This window comes from Lithobates pipiens, unplaced genomic scaffold, assembly GCF_037356315.1.
Source record: "Lithobates pipiens isolate NorthernLeopardFrog02 unplaced genomic scaffold, aLitPip1_a1.2 Scaffold_10, whole genome shotgun sequence".
Taxonomy (NCBI): Eukaryota; Metazoa; Chordata; class Amphibia; order Anura; family Ranidae; genus Lithobates; species Lithobates pipiens.
The window spans coordinates 28,732,469-28,751,162 of record NW_027507686.1 but is presented as its reverse complement, the minus strand read 5'-3'; the positions used below and the strand labels follow the sequence as shown (position 1 = coordinate 28,751,162).

Genomic DNA, 18,694 nt, shown 5'->3' with positions numbered 1-18,694 from the left:
CTTTGCAAATACAAACAATTTGGTAGGCATCTCTTAGTGAAAGTGGAGCTCTCAGGTGTGTACACTGAATGGATACTTTTCAGGTCCAATCATGTGACTCAATCTGGACTTCTCATTGGTCCATGCTGTAACCTGAGTCTCGCTGTCATTTCTGTCACATGATCTGTTCATGACTCCACCACTCCCATAGATCAGGCTGCTTCACAGCAGAGATCAGCTTAATGTATGTGAATATATCTGCACCGGAGACCTCTGCTTTTATTAGTATTTTTTTTATATGATCCTTTTTGTTAACTGGCAAATTAAAGTGTATGCAAACCCTAACAACAACCTTATCTTGTTTTGTCTGTTAAATACACCCTTGAAAGTGTTTTGTTATCTGTTTGATAAGGGCGAAAAAAAAATACCTTTTGATCCTGACAGAAATCTTGCGAGCTGATAACTTCCTGTACTCCGTTACATTATGTTATAAAAGAGAGGAGATTGTTCCGTAGTCTTGTACAAGGGTGACAACACTGCCCATTAAAAGGTAGTGAGCGTTGTCACCCTAGGACAGGAAGTGTGTTATGCGCAGGATCACCCCGTTAAAATAAAGGGAAAAAGTCTGAAAAAAGAAAACAAATGCAACCACTACATCTAAGGATAGGGTAAGCTGCTGTACATTACAATTATTGTTTTGGGTTTAGATACACTTTATCATTGCCAGGAACTTTTCTTTCCTGTCCTGCAGTGTGCGTGGCCATGGAGTGGGTAAAGTTGGGCAGTTCGGCTGTCTGCAGTGTTTTGTGCTCAGAGCAGCTGTAATGTTGCGATGAGGAAACGTTCAGTGATTTTACTATTGCTCTTTTTTAAATGTTTTTTTTTTATTTAGTGCTTCACCAGTATCGTGACATCTTAGGCTTGTGGCAGCCTGACCTTGGTCCGTATGGAGGACTCCTCAACGTGGTGGTGAGTAATGGGGAGGAATAAAGGTCTGACTCTTTTTTTTACCGTCGCTAATATAGGATATATAGTGCTGTCATATACTGTAGCAATGTACAATGGATTCAAGAATAGGTAAAAGGAAGCTATGGGAGGCCCCTGTTCATTAGAACCATCAGTCTAATCACGCATCTGGTAAACGAGAGTCATCATCTGAAAATTATATCCAGCTTAATATCATTACATACCGGAGCTGTTCATGTCCTTGTCTGGTCCTCCTTGTCCTTATATTCCCTTCATGTCCTCCAAATTGCTGTACCGCATTATTCCCAGAGCGCCCATTTGCCTTATTTGTGTCGCTGCTGCAAGACTTTAGGCAGGCAGAGATCTGTGAAAAACGATGCTGGCAAATTCAGCTTGGTATTGAACCTATGTTAGACCGATAGGACCGCACTTCTACTAATTTCCTGGTGTGCTGGTCATGTGATGCCAGAAGCTCTTTCCTCCCCAGCCTCAGATCTCTGTCTAGGGTGAGATAGGGGTGAAGCGCAGGCCCCTGATCTCTTTGTGAGGAATTATTGGTTATGCCCAATGGCAGCTCTCCACAAAGCAGGGAATGGGCTCCCCCAAGAGATGGGGGTCACAAGAGTCCAAGATTCTTTATTGTTATCACGTGACCATAGGAAGGCAAAAGGTGGCCGGGGGGGCAAAAATCCCCCTTCAACAGGGCTTGAGCAATGTAGGGGCCAAAACTCCCCCTTCATTGGGGTTTTGACAATGTAGGGGCCAAAGTCCCCCTTCATCCGGGCTTGGACAATGTAAGGGCCAAAGTCTCTTCATCAGAGACTTGGACAACGTAGGGACAGAGACTCCCATTTTATTGAGGCTTGAACAATGTAGGACCAAAACTCCCCCTTCATCAGGTCTTGGATGCTGTAGAGCCAAAATCCCTCTTCGTCATGCTATGGGCAATATAGGGGCCAAAAATCCACTAGTCTTCAGAGCTTGGCAATGTAGGGGCCAAAACTTCCTCTTCTTTGGAGCTTGGACAATGTAAAAGTCAAAAATCCCCCTTCATTAGGGCTTGGACAATATAGGGGCCAAAAATCATCCTTCGTTGGGGCTTTGACAATGTAGCGGCTGAGACTCCACCTTCATTGAGGCTTGCACAATGTAGGGGTAAAAAAATCCCCATTTATTAGGGCTTGGGCAATGTAGGGGCCAAAACTCCCCTTCATTGGGACTTGGTTGGATGATGTAGGGGCTCCTCATTTATCAGATCTTGGACAATGTAGGGGTCAAAACACCTATCTTCATCAGGGACTTGGACAATGTAGGAACCAAGACTCTTCATTTATCAGGGCTTGGTCAATGTAAGGGTCAAAACTCCCCCTTCATCAGAGCTTGGACAATATACGGACAGAAAATCCCTCTTCATCAGAGCTTTGGACTATGCCTAAGTTTCTCTATTCATCTGGGCTTGGACAGTGTAGGAGCCAAATCTTTCCGTTTCTTCAGAGCTTGGGCAATGAAGGGACCCCCCCACCATAAAGGTTTGGATAACGTAGAAGCCAAAAATCTTCCCTAATGATGGCTTGGACACTATAGGGGCCAAAAATTCTCCTTCATCAGGGCTTGGACACTGTACAGCCAAATTCCCTCTTCATCAGGGCTTGGATGTTGTAGGAGCCAAAAATCCCCTTTCATCAGGGCTTGGACAATTTAGGAGTAGAATCTCCCTGTTAAACAATGTAGGGGGCCAGAATAAATTAAAAAAAAAATCTTCATCAGGAATTGGACATTATAGGGGCCATAACTTTCCCCTAAACAGGGCTTTGACAATGTCTGGTCCAAAACTCCCCCTTCACTAGGGCTTGCACAATGAAGGGGCCAAAACTCCCCCTTCATGAGATCTTGGACAATATCTGACCCAAAAATCCCCCTTTACCAAATTTTGGATGCTGTAGTGGCCAAAACTCCCACTTCACCAGTTCTTGGAAAATGTAGGGGCAAAAACTCCCCCTTCACCAGATCTTGGACAATGTCAGGACCAAGACTTCCATTTTATTGGGGCTTGGACGATGTAGGGGCCAAAACCTTGAAACTCCCTACTCATCAGGGCTATGAACAATGTAAAGGCTAAAAAAAAAAAACCTTAATCATTAATTGTACAGTATAGGGGGCCATAATCCCCCCCCCCCATAGGACTTTGACAATTTCTGGTCCAAACCCCCCACCCACCCAAATAGGACTTTGACAATTTCTGGTCCAAAAATCCCCCTTCACCGGAGCTTCGACAATGCAGCAAAAAGGTGTCTATTTGACCTTCCGTTCCCTATAACAACCAATTAGATCCCAGCATGCATATTTCCAGGATAAGTTCACAAATTAAACAGAGAATGTAGTAGGTTGGTTTGGGCTTGCTCATTATCCTTCATTCAGCATTCTGGACTTGGAACCCTCGGTGTAAATGACGGAATGGTTATGACCGAGGTGACGGTAATCAGGTCTATAGATAGAAACTGACATCGAACACCTGGACTGGGAGAGCCGACCCAATATTCTATATAGAGGCTCCCCATCAGCTCAGTGGCGCCCCCCTCTTCCATTAGGTGTAAAGATGAATATCCATTATCTGCACATTTACTGTATGCCCCCTCCCTCCCCAAAATGATTCAACTCTCCATCTAATCTTATTCTTAGCGGAGTCCCATTGTAACTCCATGTTTTGTTTTGCAGCCAGGTGACCTCATCGGGTTCTCTGAGTTTGGCTCGGCTCCACCTTCTATTATCAGGCGTCCCTAATTTGAGTCTGCACTCCGCAGATAACGGCCCCCTATCCCCCCCTCCAACTATACGTCTCCGGGGAAGTGCAGAACCAGCACAGCGAGTCTCAGCATTTCATAAAGCCGTTTTTCTGCTGACTTCCAGCAATGATAATAATTCCAGCAAATGCTGGTGGGCTGAGATCTGCACAGCGCTCCGTGCCATCACCGAGGGGAGGGGCTGTGCCGAGCCAGAGTCGCATGACCGCTCACTATGCAGCTTATGGTGGCACATGTGTCCCCCCCCCCCCCGCAGTTCGCGCTTTGCTTTATGACTTAAATATGACCTCCGGCCTTCCCTTCAGTCTTGCACAGTTGTACCGGCTCCTCTCCTGGACTGAAATGGCTTACTCTGATTTCACTGCACACTGTGAGCTTCTCACAATGTGCATTACAAGCTGCAGCAAGTCATATAGAGCCCCGCCTCATATCCCGGCTAGAGGACGCCCAGCATCCTCTAGCCTGGCTGTCCCTGGCCCATCCCTTTCAAGCGTTGGATATCAGTTCTTTTACTCATGGAGGCTTGACATCACATATGGGCAGTCTGAATGTAAATACAGCCTGCCTAGTAACACCCACCACTCCAGACTGACACCCACCCATCAAGGCATTTTGATATTTGCATAACTCCTCCCACTGCTTGTGTCAGGATTGAGGGCTCTTGAGAGGAGTACTGAGGAGGGGGCTGGGATGTTTTCAGGAAGTGATGTACAGCCCCCTGCTGGTCCCTCCCAACAGTCATAGATCTGCCTGCATTGCATAGAGAAGCACAAGGTCCCAGTGAGGACATCACTAGATCTAATTATAGTGAAATTGGAAAAGTTTTATTTAAGAATGTCAGCATCCCGATGAAGGGGGAGGGAGAATCCAGGGTATGCAAAATATAAACAGAATAAACTTCTGTCCTCACTTAATATTAGAGTCCTCATCAGAGACTCCCTTACATCAAGGTCCCCATCAGACACTCTGCCCACATCAGGGTCCCCATCAGACACTCTGCCCACATCAGGGTCCCCATCAGACACTCTGCCCACGTCAGGGTCCCCATCAGACACTCTGCCCACGTCAGGGTCCCCATCAGACACTCTGCCCACGTCAGGGTCCCCATCAGACACTGCCCACGTCAGGGTCCCCATCAGACACTCTGCCCACGTCAGGGTCCCCATCAGACACTGCCCACGTCAGGGTCCCCATCAGACACTCTGCCCACATCAGGGTCCCCATCAGACACTCTGCCCACATCAGGGTCCCCATCAGACACTCTGCCCACATCAGGTTCCCCATCAGACACTCTGCCCACATCAGGTTCCCCATCAGACACTCTGCCTACATCAGGGTCCCATCAGACACTCTGCCTACATCAGGGTCCCCATCAGACACTCTGCCTACATCGGGGTCCCCATCAGACACTCTGCCTACATCGGGGTCCCCATCAGACACTCTGCCTACATCAGGGTCCCCATCAGACACTCTGCCTACATCAGGGTCCTCATCAGACACTCTGCCCACATCAGGGTCCTCATCAGACACTCTGCCCACATCAGGGTCCTCATCAGACACTCTGCCCACATCAGGGTCCTCATCAGACACTCTGCCCTCATCAGGGTCCCCATCAGACACTCTGCCCTCATCAGGGTCCCTATCAGACACTTTGCCCACATCAGGGTCCCATCAGACACTTTGCCTACATCAGGGTCCCCATCAGACACTCTGCCCACATCGTTATGGCAGCGATCAGTGACTTATAGCGGGACTGTGATAGTGCAGCGGCAAATCTGACACTAACTGATGCTGGGGGGGAAACTAACTAACTGCCACTGACATTACAGTGATCAGTGCTAATAATATGCACTGTCACTGTACTAATGACACTGGATGGGAAGGGGTTAACATCTAGGGTGATCAAAGGATTTAATATGTGCCTAACCAGTGTTTAAGTGTGTACTGTGTGCTGCCTTTACTGAGGTTGAAAAAAACAATGAGATCCCCCTGTTGCTGTGTTGTTTTTACACTCGCAGAGCTGTTTTCGGGGAAGCTCAGAGCCGATCGCCGAGTCCTGGCGGTTAATCACTGGGGCGGGACCTGGTGACGTTACGTTTAAACCAGAGGTTTAGTTTGCACACATTTGCAAATATATGCGTAAGCTGCAGAGGCCGTGACAGGGCACCCCAGAGTACTGCAGTCCTAACTCTATACATTTTGAGAGCCTCCAAAGTTGGAGAACATATATAATAATGGATATATTAAGGGAGAGTGTAGTTCTCAGTGACCCCCACTAGGGCACCTAGGCGAGATCCTCTTCTATTGGCAATTTTCCTTAAAAGGGAAATCTCAGTTTGAAGTTGAGACAATGTATCTGTTTTTATATAGTGACCCAATGTAGGGGCAGGTCATTGTCACTGTGACCCCTCCCCCCCCCACCCACCGATAGCTCTAAGGAAGGGGACGCCAAGTAACCATGGCTCTGTCTTGCAGGTGGATGGACTCTTCATCATCGGCTGGATGTACCTACCTCCTCACGATCCGCACGTGGACGAACCCATGAGGCTGAAACCCGTATTCCGGATCCACCTAATGGAGAAGAAAACCGCCACTGTGGAGTGCATGTACGGCCCCAAGGGGCCACACAATGGGCAGATACAGGTAAGAGGCTAAGGGCAGACCATTTATTTTATTTTTTTCGTAAAAGGGAATTTTTGTTATTCAATAGTACATCATTAAACGCATTGTTTTTTTTTTTTTTGTTAACTGTAAAAAAAATTATTTATTTTTACGATGACAAAAGACAGACTTATTGACAATAAACAATAAATGCATTTTTTTTTTTTTAACTATGAAAAAATTTCATTTATTTTTACGATGACAAAACACAGACTTGTTGACCATAAACAACACAGAATTAATGACAATAAACCATAAATGCATTTTATTTTTTATTTTCTTTAATTGTAAAAAAATGTCATTTATTTTTACGATGACGAAACACAGAATTATTGACAAAAAAACAATAAATGCAATTTTTTTAAATTTTTTTTTTAACTATGAAAAATTTCATTTATTTTTACGATGACAAAACACAGACTTGTTGACCATAAACAACACAGAATTAATGACAATAAACCATAAATGCATTTTATTTTTTATTTTTTTATTGTAAAAAAAAAAATTATTTATTTTTATGATAACAAAACACAGAATTAGTGACCATAACAATAAATACTATACTTTTTTTTTTAATTGTAAAAATGGATGTACCTGTACACCATGTTTGCCTGCCTGTGTCATTCTGACAACATACATCGTCGTGCACCGGTCGGGAAGTGATTAAAATTGCCTCCTAAACTTGGGGTGCCTGTTATACGCTGGCACGTGTTATACGCCGATAAATACGGTAATGTATAGAAGGTAGGGGCCGAAAGTGACTCAAGCCCAGGGGCCCCCACCACCCTAAGTCCTGCCCTGCTGGCATCCCAAGGGGCCCGGACGTCCCAAGGTATTTCCTGCTGCCTAAAGGTTGGATGATTGACAGCAACTTTCAGTCACTTCCTGGTTGCCAGGACAACGCCAAGCTCACTCCTCACAGGCGCTGTCGATTAGACACCTCGAGATGCAGTTCTGCTGTGATTGGTGGAAGGGCAGGTGGGCGGAAAAGTTTCCACCCACCTCCCCCCTCCACCAATCCCAGCAGAAGTTCATCCAGAGGCTTCTAATCGGCGGTGTCTGTGAGGAGTGAGCTTGGCGTTGCCCTGGCAACCAGAAAGTGTGGCAAAGTGGCTGAAAGTATAGAGGGTCTCGCGGCCATGGTGGGGCAGCTCCTTGTGACTGGGAACTGGACTGAAATTGGGGGGGGGGGGCACCTGCTGGTCTCATCTGATGTTCTCCTCCTGCCGCTCCCCCCAGCGCCTGATCTCCTTCACATCACAAGTGTAGAGCTGCAGACATGGAGGAGATCGGGCGGCAGGAGGAGAAGACAGATTGCTCGCATGCTGCGGAGCTCATCCCTGCAGCAGATGGAGGAGATGGGAAGCGGAGTGCTGGGGAGGGATTAGAGGTGATTGGATGGAAGAGCTCTCCCTGACGCCCATCCAGTCATCAGTATGCAATGACAGGGCTCCTTTCTACCCCTTTTCTGCATCGATGTCCTGACTCCTCCCTCCTGCAGATGCTGGTGAGTAGTTGTGTCTGAACACACATGTACTAAGTGGAATGTTATGTTACAGGAAGTGTCTGAATTACTTTGATATTTTTACAATTTGTGTAGCTCCCCCCAGGTAACTTTACATGTGGGTCTGCTAATTATAGAACCTGTCCTGTTAGGCCACTTTCACACGGAGGCATTTTACAGGCATTTTTTGTGCTAAAAATAGCGCTTGTAAACTGCCTCTTCTGCAGCCCGAGTGCTTTCACACTGGAGCGGTGCGGTTGCAGGACAGGAAAAAAAGTCTTGCAAGCAGCATCTTTGGGGCGGTCCGGGAGCGGTGTATACAGCGCTCCTAAACTGCCCTTGCCATTGAAAACAATGGGCAGCGCTGCCAAAGCTGTGAGCATGAGGGCTATAGACAGAAAGCAATAAAGCCGCTTTCACACCGCGTTGTTGCCGCTTTGACGGTAAAGCTCCAGTAGATTTAGCAGTGCTTTACTGTATGTAGTTTTAGCTGCACTTTTTTCCCGCTAGCGGTGTGCTTTTAACCCCCGATAGCAGCCAAAAACAGGGTTAAAAGCACCCTGCTAGCGCCCAAAAAGCACCCTAAAAGCGCAGCTAAAATGATAATGCGCCCAGCACCTCAGTGTGAAAGTGGCTTTATTGCTTTCTGTCTATGGTCTTCATGCTCACATCTAATCTCCCTTCACTATACTTGCTGCTATCTAATCTATAATCTATATGGGCCTGGTTTAGTATTGTGATCACCTACAGTGTGCTGCACAGATATTCCAGCAAGGATACAGAATTCCTAATATCAAGTCTGGATGACATCATTGTGATTGCCTAATACCTAGTGGAGTCGTGGCTCTTATAGGTTGCTGCATTTTAACAATTTGCAATGTTGGATATCAGCTTTTGCCATTATTACTTTCTACCGATTTATCACTTTCTTTCTGCTGCCGGGGTTCTAAAAAACAATAATAAAAAACGACTGACACAGTTAACTGCCCTACTGACATGGGAAAGGAGGAGGTGAACATGGGATGGAGGAGGAGGACGTGGGATGGAGGAGGAGGACGTGGGATGGAGGAGGAGGACGTGGGATGGAGGAGGAGGACGTGGGATGGAGGAGGAGGACGTGGGATGGAGGAGGAGGACGAGACGACATGGGATGGAGGAGGAGGAGGAGGAGGAGAGAAGAGATGGAGGAGGAGGAGACAAGGGATGGAGGAGGAGGAGGAGGAGACAAGGGATGGAGGAGGAGGAGGAGGAGACAAGGGATGGAGGAGGAGGAGGAGGAGACAAGGGATGGAGGAGGAGGAGGAGGAGACAAGGGATGGAGGAGGAGGAGGAGGAGGAGACAAGGGATGGAGGAGGAGGAGGAGGAGACAAGGGATGGAGGAGGAGGAGACAAGGGATGGAGGAGGAGGAGGAGGAGGAGACAAGGGATGGAGGAGGAGGAGGAGACAAGGGATGGAGGAGGAGGAGGAGACAAGGGATTATGGAGGAGGAGGAGACGACATGGGATGGAGGAGGAGGAGGAGGAGGAGAGAAGAGAAGAGATGGAGGAGGAGGAGGAGGAGGAGACAAGGGATGGAGGAGGAGGAGGAGGAGACAAGGGATGGAGGAGGAGGAGGAGGAGACAAGGGATGGAGGAGGAGGAGGAGGAGACAAGGGATGGAGGAGGAGGAGGAGGAGACAAGGGATGGAGGAGGAGGAGACAAGGGATGGAGGAGGAGGAGGAGGAGACAAGGGATGGAGGAGGAGGAGGAGGAGACAAGGGATGGAGGAGGAGGAGGAGGAGACAAGGGATGGAGGAGGAGGAGACAAGGGATGGAGGAGGAGGAGGAGGAGGAGACAAGGGATGGAGGAGGAGGAGGAGACAAGGGATGGAGGAGGAGGAGGAGACAAGGGATTATGGAGGAGGAGGAGACGACATGGGATGGAGGAGGAGGAGGAGGAGGAGAGAAGAGATGGAGGAGGAGGAGGAGGAGGAGACAAGGGATGGAGGAGGAGGAGGAGGAGACAAGGGATGGAGGAGGAGGAGGAGGAGACAAGGGATGGAGGAGGAGGAGGAGGAGACAAGGGATGGAGGAGGAGGAGGAGGAGACAAGGGATGGAGGAGGAGGAGGAGGAGACAAGGGATGGAGGAGGAGGAGGAGGAGAGAAGGGATGGAGGAGGAGGAGGAGACAAGGGATGGAGGAGGAGGAGGAGACAAGGGATGGAGGAGGAGGAGGAGACAAGGGATGGAGGAGGAGGAGGAGACAAGGGATGGAGGAGGAGGAGATGACGACATGGGATTATGGAGGAGGAGGAGACGACATGGGATGGAGGAGGAGGAGGAGGAGAGAAGGGATGGAGGAGGAGGAGGAGGAGGAGACAAGGGATGGAGGAGGAGGAGGAGACAAGGGATGGAGGAGGAGGAGGAGACAAGGGATGGAGGAGGAGGAGACGACGACATGGGATTATGGAGGAGGAGGAGACGACATGGGATGGAGGAGGAGGACATGGGATGGAGGAGGAGGATATGGGATGAGGAAGATGAGATTGTAAGATGAGGACATGATATGGGACTGAAGGGGGAGGAAGAGGACATGGGAAAGAGGAAGAATGGGACTTGATATGGGATGTCAGTCAGCAGATTTGGTGGTACGGCCAGTGGGTAGGCCCTAGGAAATGTTGGTGGTCTGGCCCGGGGGAGCCCAGGCCTAAAGCTGTGTAAGGGGCCCCAAAATTTCTGATGGTTGCCCTGGATGAGGCTCTTTATCTTCTCAGATGGTAAAGCTGCCCATTCCTCTTGGCAAAAAGCCTCCAGTTCCTTTTAAATTCTTGGGCTGTCTTGCATGAACTGCACGTTTGAAATCTCCCTGGAGTCGATCAATGATATTGAGGTCATGAGACTGAGATGGCCACTCCAGAACCTTCACTTTATTCTGCTGTAGCCAATGACAGGTGGACTTGGCCTTGTGTTTTGGATCATTGTCATGTTGGAATGTCCAAGTACGTCCCATGCCCAGCTTCCTGGCTGATGAATGCAAATGTTCCTTCAGTATTATGTGATAACATACTGCATTCATTTTGCCAACAATTTTGACCACATTTCCTGTGCCTTTGTATCTCACACATCCCCAAAACATCAGCAATCCACCGCCATGTTTCACAGTAGGAGTGGTGTACCTTTCATCATAGGCCTTGACTCTTCTCCAAAAGTCGTGTGTGTGGTTGTGGCCAAAAAGCTCAATTATGGTCTCATCACTCCAAATAACTTTGTGGCAGAGGGTTTGAGGCTCGTCTCTGTGCTGTTTGGTGTATTGTAAGCGGGATACTTTGTGGCATTTGCGTAGTAATGGCTTTCTTCTGGTGACTCGACCATGCAGCCCATATTTCTTCAAGAGCCTCCTTTCTGTACATTTGGAAACAGCCACAACACATGTTTTCAGAGAGTCCTGTATTTCACCTGAAGTTATTTGTGGGATTTTCTTTGCAACCCGAACAATTTTCCTGGCAGGTGTGGCTGAAATTTTAGTTGGTCTACCTGACCGTGGTTTGGTTTCAACAGAACCCCTCATTTTCTACTTCTTGATTAGAGTTTGAACACTGCTGATTGGCATTCTCAATTCCTTGGATATCTTTTTATATCCCTTTCCTGTTTTATACAGTTCAACTTACTTTTCCCGCAGATCCTTTGACAATTCTTTTGCTTTCCCCATGACTCAGAATCCAGAAACGTCAGTGCTGCACTGGATGAAAGATGGAAGGGTTTGTCAGGAGTCCAGAAACTCATTGACTTTTTATACACATACATTAATTACAAGCAAACAGATCACAGGTGAGGATGGTTACCTTTAGAGTCGGCTCACACAGGGGCAGCACGACTTGCTGCGTGACTCTGTAAGGCGACCTGCACACGACTTCAGTGGTGGCTTGCAAATTGACTTCTGTATAGAAGTCAATGCAAGTCGCCCTGAAGTCATCCCCAAGTAGTACAGGAACCTTTTTCTAAATCTGAGAAATTTGAGTCATTCCTACTGGAACGGTTCCATAGAACAGAACGGAACAAGACTTGTCATGCGGCTAATTCCCCTGTGTAAACCGGGTCGAAATAGCCGTTCAAACCCCTTTGTGTCAACTTGTGTGCATGTTATAAGGCCCAAATCATCGGGGTATGTAAACTTTTGATCAGGGTAATTTCTCTAAAAAATGGCCAAGAAATCATAAATTCTGCCAGGGTATATAAACTTATCAGCACAACTGTAAATGTATTGATTAAAAAAAGTACATGGGGGTTGATTTACTAAAGGCAAATAGACTGTGCAGAAGTGCTGCTGACTTCCATCATCCAATCATGTGCAAAGCAAAAATGCTGCTTCCTTTAACCTCTTCCCGACCACCCCGTGCAGATCTGGCATTTCCGGGTCTGGGGAGCGCATGTGCAAAACCGGCGACCCACTCCCGCTGTGATTGGACCCCTCACTCGTTCTGGAGGTAAACAGAACGACGGTCTACCTGTGTAAACAAGGCAGATCGTCATTCTGTGACAAGGGAAGGCAGTGATCTTGTGTTTCTGAGCAGAAACATGGATCTCTGCCTTCCCACAGTATAACCACCCCCCCAACACACAGAAAGCACTCCCAGGGAACACAGTTAACCCTTTGATCACCTCTGATGTTAACTCCTTCCCTGCCAGTGTCATTAGTACAGTGACAGTGCATATTTTTAGCACTGATCACTGTATTGGTGTCCCTGGTCCCCAAAAAGTGTCAGAAGTGTCAGTGTCCAAGTTGTCTGCCACAATATCGCAGTCCCACTATAAGTCTCTGATTGCCGGCGTTACTAGTAAAAAAAAATCAAAAAAAAATCCTATAGTTTGTAGGTGCTATAACTTTTGCGCAAACCAATCAATATACACTTATTGGGATTTTTTTTAAGCAAAAATATGTATGGGAATACATCTTGGCCTACACTGATGAAGAATTTTGTTTTTTGACATTTTGTTTATTGGATGTTTATAGCAGACCAGACACATCCCCAAACTCTTCCACCACCTGCATAAGGCCACTGAAGGAGCTTTCCTTGCCATCTAAATAAATCAAGGCATCGTCTGCGTACAAAGATATCTTCTCCTCCAGCATCCCAATTCGGATGCCCCCTATCCCCGAGGCCTGCCGTACCGCCAGAGCCAAAGGCTCACTAGCGAGTGCGAACAGGAGCGGAGACAGCGGACACCCCTGCCTAATCCCCCTCTGCAACAGTAATGGTGAAGAGACATCTCTATTGGTTCGCACCCTTGCACTCGGTTTAGCATACAGCAGGCGAACCCAGTTTGTAAATTGTGGGCCAAACCCCATGTTAGCCATAGTCTCCCACAGGAATGACTAACGCACCGTATCAAAAGCTTTTAACACATCTAAGGACCAAACACCAGGCAACCAATTTTGTCCCTGCATGCTCTATGGATATGTAGATATAATCTGTGTATATTATCAAACGTGCTACGTCCAGGCATAAAACCAGCCTGGTCAGGCGATATCAAGGTAAGTATAACTTTGCAAGGGAAGAGCTAGTATCTTGGCCAAAATTTTTGCATCATTGTTCAGGAGGGAAATGGGACGGTAGGACTCGCACAACAGTTTATTTTTCCGCGGCTTGGGTAGAACCACGATCAGTGCTTCGTTCATTGAATCAGGAAGAGATCCCCGGTTCAAGGATGCACAATAAGTGAGGAGTAGTTTAGGAGCTATCAATTCAGTGTAGGTCTGATACCATGCCGAAGGGATACCATCCAGGCCCGGAGCCTTCGAGGGCGGTAGGGAACCTATCGCAGCTTCCACCTCTTCAAGAGTAATTTCCTGTTCCAAGAGGTCCCTCTGAGTGTCCTCCAGCCCAGGGAATACCAATGACGAGAAGAAACCCCTAAAGGTAGCCTCCGAGGGGGGTGCCGGATCGTCATATAGTCTACCGTAGTATGAGGCAAATTCCTGATTAATAGCTACAGAGTCCGCGGTAGTGGAGCCGTCAACTAATTGTATAGCAGAGATGGAACTATCCAAATATTCTGTATGGGCAAGAAAGGCTAGCAGTCTCCCATTCTTCCCCCCATGTTCATGTAGTTTTGCTGTCAGGTGTAGTTGTTGTACTTTAGTCGTGTCCACAAGATGTAACTGTAACAGCCTATGGGCATTAGTTAGCTCCCCATGGGTAGTCTCTGTCGGGTTTAGCGTGTGCCTCCGTCTTGCCTCCTCTAGGGATTGCTCAAGTTTAGTTTGTTGGGCCTTCCCGGCTATTCTATGATGCTTAATACTGGATATATACGACCCACGCAAAAACGCCTTAAAGAGGAAGTAAACCCTGATGAGTTTACTTCCTCTTTCATTCCCTGCAAAGGCAAAGCATAATGGACCACTATGCATCGCATAGTAGTCCATTATGTGTCACTTACCTGACACAGGAGCCAGCGAAGTCACCGCTGTCCCCTGTAGTCTGGCGCATCCATCTTCACGGTGGGGTCTCGCAGCTCCGGCGCTGTCATTCGGCGAAGCCGCGATGACGTCACTCCCGCGCATGCGCACAGGAGCCGACACGCGCGGCAGCTCCGTCGTTGAAAATGCCGCGCTCAGTGCGCCTGCGCGCCGCAGTCTACGGCGCATGCGCCGCGCCGTAGACAGCGGTGCCTGTCTTCGGGCAAATATCCCCTCACATGACCACCTAGGCCACGCCCCCCCCGAGAGAGAGTAACTTAAGCACCTGACCAGACCATAGTTCCATGCCTGCCAGGCATGGAACTGTGGCCAGGCTGAACATCTCACAGTCCAGTCAGACTGATGCAGAAGCCCAATTTAGATAATTATACCCAAAGCAAACTGCAGTTTAGGCAACTTTAGAACAATGCATAGTGCGTGCTCTTCAGGAGCCGCTGCTACATATACTATATATTTTTTTTTATATACAACTATACAACTAATATATAAATATTATATATAATATACTTAGTAGCTGAGCTGCCCACCCTGAGCTGGTCTGCTAAGGGCGGGGGGGGGAGGGGGGGGGGTGCAGCTGGACACATCAATTTTATATATAATATATACATAGTAGCTGAGCTGCCCCCCAAGCTGATCTGATAACGGGGGTGCTGCTGGACACAGCTATAATATATATATGTACAGTAGCTGAACTGCCAACCCTGAGCTGGTCTGATAAGGGGAGTGACACCAGGTTTTTACGCACCAGGTGACACCAAACCTAGTGACACCACTGGGCTTGTCTCAGCTCGGTAATTGCAAACAAGAAGAAGGATCATTTTTTGCCGCACATCCTACAAAATCTAGTCATGGAGGTCCCCCAAGGCTGAGTCCAGTGGACAGGGCGAAACATGTCAGAGCGAGCAAGGCCTGGATGGATTCTGAGCTGAGACTGTTGCTACCATCACTACCTATGGGTTTTGTTGAATGTGCGGGAATGATCCTTCTCCTTGTTTGCATATTTCAGAGGAAATTGAGATATTCACGTACAGTACTTATTTCATTGGTGAGTCAGTCTATTTTTTGGCCTATTCCTCTTTGTTTCGGCCTCCCATCTTTTTTCTTGCGCAGTTATCACTTCACGTGCAATTCATTGAGGGTCACACATCATCCCCATCTATTCTGATTTTCATGGCAGTTTCCATTGGCTTTCTTTCTTTATCCACTTTCAGACTGGACCATTTTGCCCCTACATTGGTGATCAGTCAGAAGAATGCCCCTTATATTGGTAATCGGTGGGAATACCCATTACAATGGTGGACAATGAGAAAAATGCTCCTTAACCACTTTTAGTCCGGACCATTTTGCTGGCTTAAGACCAGACCACTTTTTGCGATTCGGCACTGCATCGCTTTAACTGACAATTGCGCGGTCGTGTGACATGGCTCCCAAACAAAATTGACGTCCTTTTTTTCCCACAAATAGAGATTTCTTTTGGTGGTATTTGATCACCTCTGCGGTTTTTATTTTTTGTGCTATAAACAAAAAAAAAAAAAAAGAGCATCAATTTTGAAAAAAAACGCATTATTTTTTACTTTTTGCTGTAATAAATATCCTCCAAAAATATATAAAAAATACTTTTTTTTTTCCTCAGTTTAGGTCGATACGTATTCTTCTACATATTTTTTGTAAAAAAAAACGCAGTAAGTGATTATTGATTGGTTTGCGAAAAATGTATAGCGTTTACAAAATAGGGAGTTAAGATAGTTTTATGACATTTTTATTAATTTTTTTTTTTTTTACTAGTAATGGTGGCGATCAGCGATTTTTATTGTGACATCGACATTATGGCGGACACATCAGACATTTTTGGGACCATTGTTATTAATACAGCAATCAGTGCTATACAAATGCACTGATTCCTGTGTAAATGACACTGGCAGTGAAAGGGTTAACAGGGGTGGCAGTGTAGGGGTTAAGTGTATCCTTGGGGCGTGTTACTAACTGGGGGGGCTGGGCTGTGTATTAGTGAACACTGATCTCTGCTCCAATCACAGGGAGCAGAGATCAGTGTCACTTGTTGCTAGGCAGAACGGGGAGATGCTGTTTACTTCCGCATCTCCCCGTTCAGCCTTCCTGTGAGATGACCGCAGGTATCCCCCCAACGATCGAGTCCGCAGGACCCATGTCCGGACTCACGGGGTCCCGAACGGCGCGCCGCCGGTGCCGCACACGCGACGGCATGGCGGAATTCTTAAAGGGACCTACCTGTACGCCCATAGGCCTGTCCATGCCATTCTGCCGATGTACATCATCGTGCGCCGGTCCGGAAGTGGTTAATTTTCGACCTTAGTATCCTCCTTTTACCTTCATACTCCTCTTAGTACTACCAGCTCCTCCTGAGCTCTCAGGAGTGGAATGACCAACAGAGTAAAGAGTAATGACCTTCTTCTTTTCGCTTGGTGTCCATCCTCTGAGGAAAGGGCTTCTACAACAGAGGCCTGCTATGCATTGCATTGAAACATCCTCTTTTAGGAGGCCTACATTTACAGCCGTGTCTCCTCCTTCTTTCTACAGCTCCCCTCTAAGAATTCAGTCATACATATCTTCCCAAATTTAGGCTTTGTCTGCTATGCCGTCTGCCTCTTTAGATAACCCATAGTGCTCTGGGAATTTATTTACTTGTCATCTGATGTTTATTGACAACAGTAAAATTGTATATGTATAATATAAGTTGTATCTAATAGCAGTGTACAAAGAAGGACAGCTACAGCAGTTTAGAACTAGCTTTTGAAGTAAGGTGAACATGGAAGGGCTTTGCACAACACAAAAACAAGAGATTAAACAGCAAACTTACCAGCTAGCCTGGTAATGCACAATCTAACACTTGACATTAAAAACAGAGGTCTTAGTTGCACACATTTGCAAATGGGGAAGCTGCACTACTTTGCCAAGGCTGCCAAGTGTGGTCCTAAGGCCTCGTTCACACAAGGCGTATGAATCCATACCCCGTGTGAGGGCGGTGAGTACAGGCACTATGTGCAGGCAGTCACATTGCACACATTTGCAAATGTATGTGGAAGCTGCACTGCCTCGTCAAGGCTCCTCTGTACAGTGCAGTTTTTTTTTTTTTTTTTTTATGTGATTATCCAGACCCGTGTAGATGTAGAGGAAGGCGAAAAAAACCCTGATGAAGCATGGTGTCATTTGCTCTAACAGGGAAAAAATTCCTTCCTGACTCCCAAAGGCGATCGGATTACTCCCTGTATTATACATCTGTGGGTGGACATTACAATGTCTTTTGATGGTTTTCAATTTAAAACGGCTTGTTTGATTAACATCAAAAAGTAATGTCCAAAAATGAGGAATCTTTGTTCATCCAGATCTTCTGAATATGATATCAATGTCTTTACAGATGAACTGTCCTCCCCAAATTTCTCATGAATATATCGGTATATAGATCCAATCCATTATGTCACATCAAGAACTATTGTCCAAATATGGGAGGAATCTTCATCATCATGTCCATTTGAAATGAAATGTTTAGAATCACGTGTATAGAACATCCTGTGGCAGGGCGTTGCCCGTATTCCCTCCTTCCTGCTTCACGTTCAGAATAAAGGTTGAAATTATACATGTGATCAGGACATTACAAGCAGGAAGGGGGAAGGTTTAAGGGTGATAAAAAGGAGCATGTAATCCTATGACAGGCAGAAATGGATTTTTAAAGCCTGAACGTACATGTAACCATTTCTCTTGAATATGCAATAAATGTATTACCTGAATCGAGAGACGGTCTGAGAATACAGATTATTCTCCAACACACCCTGCTGTGGGTGGACTTTCTGGCTGGCACTCTACTGTAGCTTGCTTGCTGGCCGGCACCCTGTTGCAGATGAGCCTGCTGGCTGGCACTCTGCTGTGGGCGGCTCCTCGGTACAGTGCAGTTTTTTTTTTTTTAATCTGTGTTCATCTGGATCTTCTGAAGAAGATATCAATGTCTTTACAGATGAATTGTCCTCTCCGTAACTCTCATGATGTCCATCCACCATCATCATGTCCATCCACCCTTGGGCTTTCTGGCTGGCAGCCTGCTGTGGGTGGGCTTGCTGGCTGGCCTCCCTGCTGTGGGTGGGCTTGCTGGCTGGCCTCCCTGCTGTGGGTGGGCTTGCTGGCTCTCCCTGCTGTGGGTGGGCTTGCTGGCTCTCCCTGCTGTGAGTGGGCTTGCTGGATGGCCTCCCTGCTGTGGGTGGGCTTGCTGGCAGGCCTCCCTGCTGTGAGTGGGCTTTCTGTCTGGCACCCTGCTTTGGGTGGGCTTGCTGACTGACACCTTGCTGTGGGTGGA

The 18,694-nt window shown here is 47.2% G+C and overlaps 1 protein-coding gene across 2 annotated transcripts in view; it reads left to right on the top strand.

Annotated features, from left to right (window-relative positions):
- LOC143928551 (F-box only protein 31-B-like) overlaps positions 1-18,694 on the top strand; it is a 61,297-nt gene that overhangs the window by 17,608 nt on the left and 24,995 nt on the right. For both annotated transcript variants that reach the window (XM_077453349.1, XM_077453350.1), the window contains 2 exons: positions 872-948; positions 6,222-6,389. In XM_077453349.1, coding sequence (XP_077309475.1) covers positions 872-948; positions 6,222-6,389 — 245 coding nt within the window. The remainder of the gene's footprint in view (positions 1-871; positions 949-6,221; positions 6,390-18,694) is intronic.